Raw genomic sequence first — 14,136 nt, 5'->3', positions numbered from 1 at the left:
AGGAGGAGCAGCAGATGGAGACGGAAATGTCAACAAATGTCCTTAGTTACAGTGAAACACAAACCAGCTTCATTCTCCTCCTTCAGCACTTTGTCTGCTTCTCTGTTGTGCCTGAATAATTACAAAGAAATCAAATGGCTGTACATGAAGGAGTCATGTTAAACATGTCTATAGCTTGATGACATTCTCCCACCCTCCACCTCCATCCTGTCTTGACCCAACAATGTGTTCTCCGTCCTTTACGAGGCACATCCTTCCTCAGTCTGCTGCTGTTATGTAATCGCTCCGTCTCTCCTCCTAGGACGGCCTGGCTCCAACATGGCCACTGCTCTCACTATGACATCAGACTGTGTGTGTGTGTTTGTGTTTGTGTAAAGCTAAGTGTTTGACTTTGTGCGTTTGTTTGTGTGGAATCAATGTGGCTTTTGTGGCATCTGAGCAAACAGCTGTTAGCACCACATCTGTATTTGTAGCCAGTAAAACCCTGGTTTTAAAGTGGGGAACCATTAGCTTTTAATTTATGCTTTAAATTGCAGATATTTTATCTTTTTAGTTCATTTGATGCTGTTTTCATTTGAAGGTTAGAGCTGGTGATATTTTATATTTTTCTTCTTGTGATGAAAAGACTAAAACCACCAATGAATGTATCAACTAACAAGCATTGTGTGTGTGTGTGTCACAGCCTGATTTACAGTATCTCCTCTGAGCCGTTGAGCTCCATTGTTTCCAAAAAACCATTAAAAACACATCAGTGTGTCTCAGTGTTGCTCTGGGTCACATGTTCCTTCATCACCATGAACACACACACTGTAGTTTGTTTTGACTCAGTCCCACACACACACACACACACACACACACACACACACACACACACACACACACATACACACACCGTCCTTCAGCCCCAAATACGAATACATAAGAGCACCAAATGTGGATTAATCCGCCGCTGAAAATAGTTCCCCAATAAATGCACTGTCAACTTATTGTTTGATTAAAACTACAGTTACCAGCTGTTTTAGGAAAATATCTTGCTATTTTAAAAAAAAAGAAATATATTTATAGTTTTCAAAGATATATGCCTTTAGTAGGAACCAATGCTCTTGGTGCTGATTGTCACAGAAAGTATTGTATTGAGAGACACATTAACCCATTGTTGGTTTTGGTCTTTACATGGGGTTTGTTTAGGCCTGTGACTAACAAATATGACAGATAAATATAATATTCAAATATATTATAAATATAAAATGTCAAAATATTGTGAAAAAATTTCACTAATTTCCCGAATCTCAAAGGGACACCTTGAAATATTTTGTTTAATCTGATCAACAGTCCAAGACCCAAATATATTCAGTTTACTACATGTAAGACATAAAGTCTTCACATTTAAGAATGTTTTGCATATTTTCTAAAACTTTATATGCTTATCAAAATAGTTGCCAGAGGTGTTTCCACCTCTAACAAGAAAAAAATCTGTGAGGATTTTCCTTAATATACTAAAACATAGTCATTCCAGATTATGCATGAAACATTGTCAGAAGTAAGATTGGAAAACTCTCTGTGTGAATCTGTGGTTCTTCTGTCAGAGTCTGATTACCAGTGATGGAGATGTAGATATGTGGAGAACAGTAATGTTTCATTTGAACCATCTCTGTAATACAGAATATGGGGAATAAAAACATATTTTTTATAGTGCAGTCTCCCTCTAATTCCCCGTCTCTCCTTGTTGTGAGTGCAGGATGCTATAGTGGCATGATGAATGTAATTATACATCAGGCAGCTACATATTTCACCCAGATGGTGCTCAGACCAGGCTATTAGTCACGCATAGCTTCAGAGTTCCTCACTGGACTCACATCCTAAGACTGACCCACATGGAACGAAACTCAATTTCTCCAGAAAATCATTTGGTTCCAGGTTCTAAAAATAGAAAACACTGTCTATGCTACTGTCTGATTTTGATCATATGTGCAGATTACAGTTTCAGCTTTATAATATCCTGGTTGAGTTTTCATTTGTGGATGTAAACCTACGAGATCTTAGTGCTGGAGAGTTAAATAAACCACTGGGGGTTTTACAGCCATCAGATCATTTAAGATAAGCATCAGCAGCAGAGGTGGACCGACAGATGGCTTTTTGAATGATGAGAATTAGTCTTTAGATTATATCATTATGATCCTTACACTACATCTTACCCTACTGTACAGGTTTAAGTGATGTCTGTATGTATGTGTGCATGTTTAACAGATGTGAACAGAGTCAACATCTGGTACCAGACTGAGATTTAAGCATATAGCAGTGATCGTGACATAGATATCTCAGAAACCTGAATGGTTTCAGTGCAGCACTTAAAATGTGTAACCTCTCCCTTCTCTCTTTCCCGTCTCAGTGAGGAGCTGAAGCTGGCCTCCCAGAAGTCTCAGCACCTTGATGAGGTAATGACCCTTCCCAATTTCATGTTATGTAAACGAGCTTCTTCTTCCTGTTATAGATCGGGGTTTGTTAAAGCAGACACGGTGATTTGATTAATAGGTTTTGGCGTAGTGAGGATCCACCTCCTGCTGTGACTGAACTCTTAAAGCTCAGACGGGTTTAGTCTCTATTTTAATGCCTCTATATTTATGTGTGTTTGCCTCACAGCACAACGAGGACAACAGTCAGCATCCAGACATGAAGACCAGGTAAGAGACTAGGAAACATGTTTACGTGTGTTTTACTTTTAGTTCAGAGTCTTTAACTTGCTCTTAGTTGTTGAAAATAGTTAAAATTTATGTAATTCCAATATTCTTTTGTGTGATGTGTGTCTTTAATAACTGAGAGCCATTGTCACATTTATTTCTCATGTAGTAATGAAAGTACAATCGAATCCACTTTGTTTGTGAAGGTTTATTGTTATTATATTATTTTATTTCCCCTATTTAGCATTTATTAACAGTACATAATCAATAAGTGGATTATAAAACATTATAAGACACTATCATGTAGCTGTATGTGGATTCATTTTTGTGTTTATCGGTGTATTTTTCAATACATCCTATGATAAAGCATCTATAACTAATATACAAACAGATACAGGCCTGCAGCTTATTTTTATTGTGGTTATTCCTTATTTTTATTTTATTATTTATTTACCTTAAAACAAAACCCAGCTAGCTGTTTCTGCATGTTTCAGTCTAAGCTAAGCTAAGATAACTGACTGCCTGCTGTAACTTCATATTCAGATGTGAAGATATATGAGAGTGGTATCTTCTCATTTAACTCTTACCAAGAAGAGAGAGTTACGCCTGTTTCCCAAACAATTGCTTTAAGTGCTTCTGTTTTTTCAGACTTTAAACAAATATTTCTCATTTGATTGTAGCTAACAAACTCAAAAATGTGCTTTACATTTAATGAGACAGGTTGTTGAGCTTCACCAGGAGAGTGTTGTCTCTACAACAGTGAAATACAACAGTGTCTGGTATGATGTGACCAAGAGGAAGCAATAAAACTGTATCAATAGAAAATAATATTGGTCCCAGGATTGAACCCTGAGGTACTCCACGTTATCAGTGCTAAAACAGAGACACTGTCACCAACCAAAATAGATTTTAAAAGCTTACTTTTTGACAAATATTATGAAAACCACTGTAAGGCTGTGTCATATAAACTGCTGAGGAGAAAATCAAGATGTAGGGTTGGGGTTTCAATAGCCTTTCATTGAATCCTAATCCAGCATCAAATCCACTTATCAAATCTGAATGGTTTCAAATCCCATTAAGTTTAGCGTCTTTAGTTTAGTTTAGATCTGTGATCGTCTATCTGCTGTTGTTTTTAGTGGCAGCTACTAAATTAATCAACCTTAACATTAACTTAACTCAATTGATGACAACCTGTAGCTTGAACCTGAGCAGCAGAAGGTCTGAAATATATGAAACACAGTTCACTGGCAGTCGTAGAGAGATGTTACAGAGTGAGGCGTCTTTTCACTCACAATCTTTGGCAGAATCCAGTCAGTAACTAGGAGAGAGCAAATTACCCAACAGACAAACAGTGATTATCTGGAGGTGATAAACTCTTTTTCTTTTTTTATTTTAACCAGCACCAGCTTGAAATGAGAAGCTGCTAACGTTACCTCCATCTTCTCAACTCTGGTCTTTGCTACAGAAAATAAGGAGGAGAGAAAAGAGAGGTGTTTCCTAACTGGGAACAGGATCCAAAATGGAACCAGCTATCAGAAACCAACTAAATTAAATCTTGTTTTCTGAACAGCAGCAGGGTTTATCATATCTAATCGGACATTTAGATGTACACTTTAAAAATTAGGTTTTAGTTTCTTAATCTATTTATTGTGTTGTTGTTTGGTCTTATTTTAAGCCCTTTCTAAGTCTGGAAACAAAAGAAGCTCCGACTTTGTCGTCTCAGCTTAGTAATCAGAGGATTAAAACATCTCAGCACTTCTACAGAGCAGCGACTGAAGTTGAGAGTGAATGCTAAATAAAGTGGGGATGATGAGGGACTGAGAAAAGATGACAGTCATGGATCAAAGACGTGTGGTGTAACATCGAAGTGACAGAAGTGAAGGCAGAGGGATGTGAAGAGCAGCTGGCAGCTCTGTGGTTCTGGCCGGAGGGAAATGAAGAGGTGTTGATCAGTTAAAGCAGAAATGATGTGAGGGAGAGTGTGTGTTCTCAGGTGAACATGGAAAGAGAGACAGGAGACATGATTCAGTGAAACGACCTGCTTCTCATCCAGCTTCATTAATGTAACAGAGGCTGTAACAGGGATGTTGTTGGGGTGTCAGCTGGGTGTCACTGTTGTGTTATAATTGATTTTGGAGGCCGTGGATAAAAAAACAGTTCTATTAACCCACTGAGCCACAACAAAGAGGATTCACAGGTGTGAATTTGTATTGAATCCCTGGTTTCTTGCTGCTTTATTACTTGGTTTATGGAGTTTAAAATCAAGCATCATTTACGTCTTAAAATTGTATTGATGCTGGAAGTGGAATGAAATTCCCAGTGAAGTCAGGCTCACGTTTAAAGTGGGACAGTAATAAAGGAGACAACAAAGACCCGTGACAGTATGTGCAAAAAATAGGTGGCGAAATGTGGAGCTAATTAACATCCATGAGCTGCGTGGGTTGTTCCTCTGGGAGCCATCAGCTGATAACATGAACCTCATCAACTAAACCTCATGTAAACTTTTGGTTACCCACTGAGATCCATCAGCCTCCAGATGGGCTGACATTTACACCCCGATCCTGAGGAGATAATATCCAGTGCAGGTTGGTTTATAGGAGAAGCTCTGGGAAAATGTACACTCTATAAGATACTTCATCTATTTTTAACACATGTGTCTGCCTAAAACAGAGCACTAGAGAATAATATGTGCTAGAAATGTAGAGGATATGACCTTTATTCATGCAGTAAGGCGGGATAGGACTGCACCTGAAGCAGTTAGATTTAGTCTGTTTGGGGACAGATCATGTTTACATAGGATTTCAATCAGGCTTTATTTCAGCTGCTATTATATTAATAACACAGCCACATCAGGATCAACACAGAACAAAGAGTTGACAAAGATAAAATGACCAAGACTCTCTCTCTAAATTCTGGCAGAACTCAGTCTGATAAACATTTGGGTTTATTTCGCAGCTGTTTTTGAACAAAGACGTCCCCGAGTTTGAGTTTGTTGCAGTTTGAGAGCAGACGACAAACAGTACACTCTATAAATCTCCGTGTTTCCACAGAGAAAGCATCTCTAATCAGGAAATGGAGGGAGACGTGAAATTCCAGAAATCCACTGGAGCCTTAATCTCAGACAAAGATCGGGAACTGGAAACTCTGAGGAAAGAGGTACTCACAGTACTCCTGTCTTCTCGTTTCTTGGAAAGTCGTCCTTTATACCGTTTAGTCTGAGCTGGATGAGAGATTTATCTGTTTACTCTGTTGCTGCAGATCGCAGTTCTGCGAGGAGAAAACGCCATGGCCAAGACCCTGCAGTCGGCTGTGGAGACGTTGGAGAGAGACAAAGCTCAGCTGCAGAGCCGCGTTCACAGTCTGGAGCAGAGGCTCATGGGAACGCAGGCCTCAGAGGGAGAGGACAGGGACGCTCCACCATCAGGTGATGAAAACATTCACACTGATCTGGAAATGAGATATTTCTTGTTTTCGAGCAGTTTTCTGATTTTTGTCGTGTTTGTGCAGGAGACGCAGCTCTGGAGCAGCTGAGGGAAGAGAAGGAGTTCGCTGAGGGACAGGTGAGACTGTCCGGATGCTTCCCTTAACTTATTTTATGCTGCAGGTCATGTTCAGGGTTCTTCACTCCCATCTGAGCCCACATGAAGGTGATCTGTGTCTTTACTGTCTCCATCAGATCAACTTCCTGAACAGTGTGATTGTGGACCTGCAGCGGAAGAACGAGGAGCTGAAGATCAAACTGAAGAAACTCGCTCTGGCTGAGTTCAATGGCAACGACGGGACTGATGGGTAACGAACATACAGTATAAAATAACACAGACACACGCCGAGCCACAGCCACAAGTCTGGGTCCTAACACACTTTCCACAGAGAGAATCAGGAAACTTCAGTCTATTAAAAAAGGTAGAATTTGATGAGATAGCCTGAAGATTGAGTCTGATAAATACAGAAACAGCTAAAGTAGCAATACCAAGGCCAAACATCCCACCAGAGGGACGGTGTATTAGAAAAGGTTCTCTCCAACTTCTCTCTGAGCCTCAGACTGATGTTTCACTTCAGTCCTGGTTAAGCTGTAAAACTTAAAATTAAACTTCATCTTCTCTTTGTCACGCAGTTTCGATGAGGGTGTGTCAAAGCGGGAAAAGAAGCCGACCCCCCGGCTGTTCTGCGACATCTGCGACTGCTTTGACCTCCACGACACTGAGGACTGTCCCACTCAGGCCCAGAGCCCCGACTCTGTACCTCACACCACCTATCACGGCAACCCGGCTGACGAGAGGCCCTACTGCGACATCTGCGAGGCCTTCGGACACGCCACGGAGTCCTGCAACGATGACCAGACCTTCTGAGGTTCCAAAAACTCTCTCCCTACATTTTAATCCCTTCCCTCTCCTCTTTCTTCTTCCCCTTAAGCACTTCTCACCTTCTACTCTCCTGTTGCATTTCCCAAAATCCAGCCCGACATGCCTGCAGATTTTTCCATAAGGTATTTTTATACTGTATTTATGCATCTCACTGGTAGCCACTGTCCTGATCTCAGCTCTTTTCTCTGAAGATAAACTGTTCTGTGATGCAGAATGCTCGTCCAAATATGCTGCTTTGGTGCAATATTGATGTTAATGACAAAAGGAATCCGTCCAATGCACTTGTCGTTTTTTAACGTGTTGTTTTGCATTTAAGTTTGTTTCTAAAATAAGCAGAAGTGAAGTTTTACATCTGTTGATTTTTGGGCTTTATTTGTTAACTATCAAAAAAAAAAAGTGATGCAACAAAGTGAAGCGCAGTTAAAACTGAAGGGAAACTGAGGCTCCTCTCCGACTTTACATTCCTGTCCTCTGTATCACATTCCTCAGGCTGTACGGCTACGAACCAATCAGAGAGCGATGCTGCCATGTCAAACAGTTTACTAATGTTCTATGTTTCGTAATGTTTTACAAAGCCCTTCGTCCAGTGTATCAACTTACAACAGAGTATTAGGGCCACTTGTAGGAAAAAATGATTTTAACATTTGCAGAATAGATTTTTAATTTTTATGAGAAAAAAATCGATTTCGACCTCAAAAAATTAATATTTTGAGAAAAAAGTTGTAGTATATGAAGTAATATTTTGAAGAATAACATAATCTCAAAATATCACTACTTTATTCTCTAAACATTATGACTATTTGACACGTTTTACCACTTTATGTTTACTGTATGTTACTGTATGTTACATTATACTCAAAATATTGCAACATTATCTTCAAAATATTGGGACGTTCTCATAATATTACAGTATAATTCTCGAAATAATACTTTTATAGAAATACTACTACATTATTCTCAAGATATCACAACTTTTTTCTCGTAATAACTCATCTTAATTCTTGAAATATTTTGACATTATTCTTGAAATATTTTGACAATAATCTTGTAATATTAAAATTCTCAAAATTTAAAGTTTTTTATCTCAAGATATAACATATATATTACAATTTTTTTCATTCATCATTAAATATTACAACTTAATTTTTCTAATATTGTGAATGTTTTCACAATATCACAACTTTACACTTCATATATTACGACTTTTTTCTCGTAAATTTTATTCTCAAAATACTATAGATACTAATAGATTTTTTTAGTGGCCCTGATTCTAAATGTTAACCTGTGGTAAACTCACAATAACAATTTAACTTGAGAGAGGTTCAGTCTTGACCTTGGAAATCGTGGTTTTCTGGAGCTTTTAACTGAATCTCACAGAGTCGGTTCCCGAGTTTGCTCCTGTGTTTACATCTGTTTATGAAGGCCATGAGAAACAAATGAAAGCTTCAGAAAAAGCTAGTAAGTAGACATTGAGTTAAAGGGACACATCACATATTATCCACATAAAGGTCAGTTTATTTCTTTACTTGCTTACTTTTCTTGGATGAAGCGGCACTACAGCATTTTGTGTTTGACAAAACTATCTCATTATAAGGTCCATTTAATCCGTTTTCTGGAGCTTTCAATCATATCACACAGTCTTTGTCAGCAGATGAATTTGCACAGTTGTCAGGAAATTATAGATCTTTAAAATTTTTAGGACTTATCGTCAGGCTTTGCTAGTGGGCAACTAAACTGTAAGCTCCAGAACAACTACTAAATGGACCTTATGATGTGGTTATTTTGTCAGCAACTGTTTCTAAGGTCACGAATGAACTTTCTGTTTTAACATTTTTGTGTATTTACCTTTCTATAGGTCAACATATAGGTTAATGTCCTTTATTAATGCCACTGAAAGTTACTGAGGACTTGTTGTCGTTGATGATGGAGTTTTTACGTTTTGTTATTTATTGTCTAATCTTTCACTAACCAGTGATGTCCCCACAGGGAAATAAGCTAGCACTGAGTGACAGTGTATAGTCTGAACTAGGACTACTGTAGTATAGGTGGGCTTTTAAAATGCATCTGCCTCATGTTACAGGAACTTACCCAGATGAAACTATAGAAGCCTCTACTCACTTAGACTTGCACTGTCCACTTTAAAGATTCAACAGAAACATACGGCGCTTTAATGTCCTGATTCTAACGTTATTTAAAAGTTATTTTATCATAAAGGTCAGTGCAGATTGTTCAGTACTACTGCCCTCTTTACAGCTCAAGTTTGACATTTTGGGAAACATACTCATTTGCTTTTGCATAAGAGGTTTTTACATGAGAAGATCGATACCACTTTCATATCTGTCTTGCAAATATGAAGCTACAGCAGGTTAGCTTAGCACAAAGCCTGGGAACAGGGGAATCAGTTAGCCTGGCTCCATGTCGCACATGAACCAGGTGAAATAGTTGTTGGAGTTATCACAGGTGTGTTTACAGGTACTGTTGCCTATGTGAGAAATATTACATGAAGTTTTTTGAGGCTCAGGAAAGAGCTGTGTGAAATTTAATAAATAGTGCTCGGGTCTGAAGAACATGAAGGTTTGAAAAATTAAAAATAAATTTAAAAAAAAAACTGGGGGTCTGGAGCTAGAGAGAGAAGTGAGTTTATTAGATTTCTGTGGCTCGTTCCTCATCTCTTGAATCTATGACCAAACTGGGCATCTAGTGGCATTGTGGGTAATGTAGGCATCAGGTTTTAACAAGAAAGACAAATAAAAAAGACAACGTCTTTTTTATTTGTTGATTCTGCTTTAAACTGACCGACTGTGATATCAGTTTTCTCATGTGACTTTCTGCCAGAAAGTGAATAAAATGTCAAACTAATCCTTTAAATTAACCCTGTATAAAAACATGTATTTGACTTATCTTGTTCTTAAGCACAATTTTGGATCATATTGAATCTTCCAGTGTAACAGTGTATAATACATGACGTGACTAACCATTGACACTAGACTTTGTAAATAGGAATCAGAAGCTTCCTTCTGATAAATGTGTACACAGTGCCATGGAACAAAAATAGCTTTTATGTGTACTACATTTTATTTTTCTGCCCTGTTGATAAGATTGACGTTGTATAAGGAGGTTTCTGCTCCAGGGGAAAAACAAAGCCCATTTGTATAGACTTTAAAACATTGTGTACTTTATAAGTGATATGTCTAATTATTATTGTAATGTTTTATATGTAACACTTTCAGGCACAGCGTATAAATGGTTTCCAAATGTTCAGACCATTTTACAGATGTTGATGTGGTGTAAAATGTCACTGTTTTCTATGTACTGTATACTCCTGAACAGTCCAATAGAAATACTAAGAAAAAAAAAGCTTCTGTGTTTGTGTTTGTTCACTGCAGCAGGAGCAAACAGCTCCACGACTTCTTTCTAACAGGACAATATAGTTAAACTGCTGTACTGCTCATTATAGTTTCATCCTCAGATCCATTTACTCCTGAGAGGTTCAGGCAGCACAAAGACCCTGCTCCATTTTTCATGAGCTCCAGGGGACTTTTTTTTTTTTTTTTTTTTTTTTTTTGTGAATGAGCTGAACAAACTGAACCAGCTTTAATCTCTTAAAGAAAAAGAGATTGACGATGACATGATGAGACCGAGCTGAGTCGACTCATTCATGGTTTAAATTTATTTATGGTTGATTTTAATGTGAACCAACACTGTTGCAACAGAACACACAGTTTCCATTGTACTTTATACTAATGTGGGAATGTGGTAATAGAAAAAATTGAGTCTGAGTTGAATTTTCTTTTTTTTTTCTTTTTTAATTTTTTTAATTTTTTAATTTTTTTAATTTTTTTTTTTTTTAATGCTGGTGATTTTTTTTGTTTTTGTTGTTTTTTTTGGTGGGAAGGAGGAAGGGAAGGGAGGAGAGGAGGAGAGGAGTAGAGGGTAATCGGGGTGGGGGTGGGGGGGTTAGCTTGAGTCCTGCCTCGGATCCAGGTAACCTCCTGCTCCACTGGTTTCTGTTCCTGACGGGACAGGGGCCACTGGAGCAGGAGGTTACCTGGATCCGAGGCAGGACGGAAGCTGTTCCTCTACGTGATGACACACGTGACGCTGGAGGAGGATGTGCAGGTGCTTCTGCGCTGGGTCAGGTGAGTTTTGAGAGATGAGGCGATGCAGTTTTCAAGCTCTGGTTTCCTCAAGATCATGGAAGCCAGGACCATCTCTGCGTTGCCCCATCTCTTGCACAGATCTTTGAAAACGGCCATGTGGAGGTGACTGAAACGTTGAGGGGTAACATCAAAATCTGTGTCTTTGACCTCGGCCCATGTTTTCTCGAACAGATGTTCAGTAATGGTGTTGATGTTCGAAGTGGACCACTTCACTTTTGCGTTTGTCATTATCTGCGTGATGAGCTGCTCCATGAAGATCATGACCAACACTTTGTTTTCTTCTGCCTTCTCTGTTGCATCCTGTGCAGATCCAGGCTGTGACTGGGCACTAACCGATTCAGGCGCTGCAGCCGTTGGTCCCGTCTCTTCTGGGAGCTGCGATGTTGCCAGAAGCTCAGTGTCTATTAAAGCTTGTTTCACCTTGTCGCTGTGGCTGCTAGCCTGACTCCTCAGCCACCAGCACGTCAGTGCCAGGAAGCGAAGCACTTTGTTCTGGATGTCGACGTACATGTTAGCACGTGCCTCAGGAGCAGGCACGGTCTCGGTTCCCAGTGATGCAGCACTAATCTCTGGCGTCTTCCCGTCCGTGATGTGAGTGTAGAGCAAATCGCTCAAATCTTGTGTGAACGTCAGAAGTTCAGGAGATGGAAGGTGCTGGAATCTCTGCAGCGCACTCGTCTCATCTCCGCCGGCTTGTTCACTGTCTTCTGTCAGAAGCAGAGAGTTCACGCCAGCCATGAGCGACTGGATTGACTCCCTGCTTTCAGCTGTGGGGTCCTGTTGGAATTTGTTCTTCACTTGTGCCACTAGTCGATGGATGGATACCCTGACGAACATCTTTGCAAAGAAGTTCGTTATCTTCGTTCCCGCTCCTTTCCCCTGTTGGGATTTGAGGCTTGGTCCCATCGATTCTGGCTCCGTCTCTGCTCTTGACTGAGCTATGTCCTCTGCAAAAATTTTAATTTCCAGAGAGGATTCAGAGTGCAGCAGCTGAGAGTCTGAGTCTGGCACTTCAACCCAAAGAGGTTCTGTGATTTTACTCACCTCCTTTGTGATTATTTCGTGCACAGATGCTGTACTCACTGGCTCGGTTTGGTCTTCTGTCTCTATGGATATGGAAATGGTCGGACTTCTTTGTGGTTGTGGTTTGCACATCTTGATCAGGAATTCCTGTAACATGTTGCAGGCTCTACAAACCATGGTGTTAAGTTTTTGGGGGGGAGTCAGGTGACTTAGTTGAGGTCCTGTAAAACCATTAGCGAGGACAGAGCTGATACTTTCTGCGACCTCTTGCATGAACAGGTTTTTCAGATCTTTCGAGCTGGAAGACTGGACTTCCTCGACGTCCAGAACCTCAGCGAAACTTTGACAGAGTGAGTTGCCCAAACTGGACTGAACCCGCTCGTCAGACACGTATGCGTATGGCTTGTTAATGGCCATCAGCACAACTTTGGAGACAAATGTTATGAGTTCCATTAACAGATCTGCCAACATAACCTTCGTGGCATCGTCAGGTGTCCCTGATTTTAGCAATGTCCACTGCTCCTCTGTCATCCTCATGAAAAAGGATTCAACCAGCGGACGAAGAGCATCCACTTCAATCTCCGGGATCTGGACCGGTCCTGGTGATCCTCTTGGATCCATGACGACCGTGTGCTGTGACCTCCCCGGTTTAGAGTCTGTGCGAGCGTGCAGGCAGGATGGACATGCCCCACATATAATGCCTTTATTACGTCATCAGTCGCGTGGGTCGCAACTTCAGAGGCATTCTACGTGACGTCAGAGCCTTCCATTGCGCAGCGTGACGCCAGAGCGCAGTGCGTACCTCACCTGAAGCCCCGGCGACTGTAACCTAGCAACCGTTGCCAGGCACCTGCGGCGCGTTTTACCAGCTGGAAACATAAAATCATATTATCACATCATGTCATTATCATATTAATTAACTTATTAATTTGTAACATGGTTTTAGGTTGTAACCCTCATTTCCTGCCCACGCAGAGTGGCGTGGATCAGTCAGAGGAGTTATTCATTAATAAGTGACACAAACACTGGAAACTGTGATTTTTTCCACATTCAGACTCCAAAGCACATGAACACACCGAAGTCAAAGGAAAGACACGACAAAAACGGGATTATCCGAGCGGCAGTGAATGCAGCATTTGTCCAACACTTTTCTATGCGGCAGCTCATTGGGCTCTGATTGGTTAGACGTCTTCACCGATACTTTGCATCATGATGCTTTTTTTAATAGTGTCTGTAATAAATGGAGTCAATCACAATAATAAACTGTCCACAGAGTTCAGGCAGAAACAACCGACACCTGAGCACTGAGGGCGGCCTCGGCCTTCACCATACACCCCCCCAGCGGCCGGAGGGAAACATCACACCCCCCCACACAGAGGCACATCCGGTTTGTTGACTGGAACCTGCTCAGATTCTGATGAGTGAATACATTTCTTTGAACTTTCTTTGGTGACAAGTGTGTGTTTCATTCTGACAAACAATAGTTTTTGTGATAGATTTAGTTAATTTAGCATTTTCAGCATTAAAGTTCTGTTATCTTAAAGTTGCATTAATAATATTTTTAATTAATTTTAAATCACAAACAATAAGGAAACAAGTTCTGCTAAGTCGTGCACTCAAGAACACAAACATACCATGGTAAGTCCAGCGCTGAGGACATACAAATACAATTGAATTGAATTGAATACACAGGCGTGTGTCTTTCTCAACACGGTCCAGTCGGCTCTATTTGCCACAGGTGGACTTCAGTCAAGCTCGAGACACCTGAGTGATAATTACAGCAACAAGATGCACCTGGACACAGCAAAGGGTCTGAATACTTCTGCAAGTGAGATTGTAGTTTTTGTTTTTTATTACATTTAAAAAATTTCAAAAAAGATGTTTTCACTTTGTCATTGTGGATTATTGAGC

General features: G+C 40.1%; 1 protein-coding gene across 3 annotated transcripts in view; it reads left to right on the top strand.

Annotated features, from left to right (window-relative positions):
* Positions 1 to 10,145, top strand: part of clip1b (CAP-GLY domain containing linker protein 1b) — a 33,070-nt gene extending 22,925 nt beyond the window's left edge. For all 3 annotated transcript variants that reach the window (XM_071465852.1, XM_071465850.1, XM_071465851.1), the window contains 7 exons: positions 2,390 to 2,435; positions 2,641 to 2,681; positions 5,729 to 5,834; positions 5,937 to 6,102; positions 6,186 to 6,238; positions 6,355 to 6,467; positions 6,793 to 10,145. In XM_071465852.1, the coding sequence (XP_071321953.1) occupies positions 2,390 to 2,435; positions 2,641 to 2,681; positions 5,729 to 5,834; positions 5,937 to 6,102; positions 6,186 to 6,238; positions 6,355 to 6,467; positions 6,793 to 7,027 (760 nt within the window). In that variant the 3' untranslated portion in view covers positions 7,028 to 10,145. The remainder of the gene's footprint in view (positions 1 to 2,389; positions 2,436 to 2,640; positions 2,682 to 5,728; positions 5,835 to 5,936; positions 6,103 to 6,185; positions 6,239 to 6,354; positions 6,468 to 6,792) is intronic.
* Positions 10,146 to 14,136: the final 3,991 nt, after the last annotated feature.

Source organism: Trachinotus anak, unplaced genomic scaffold (assembly GCF_046630095.1).
Source record: "Trachinotus anak isolate AG129_WGS33_773 ecotype Australia unplaced genomic scaffold, CSIRO_AGI_Tana_v1 ptg000028l, whole genome shotgun sequence".
Taxonomy (NCBI): Eukaryota; Metazoa; Chordata; class Actinopteri; order Carangiformes; family Carangidae; genus Trachinotus; species Trachinotus anak.
Note: the sequence above shows the minus strand (reverse complement) of the source record. Positions and strands in the feature narration are given on the sequence as shown.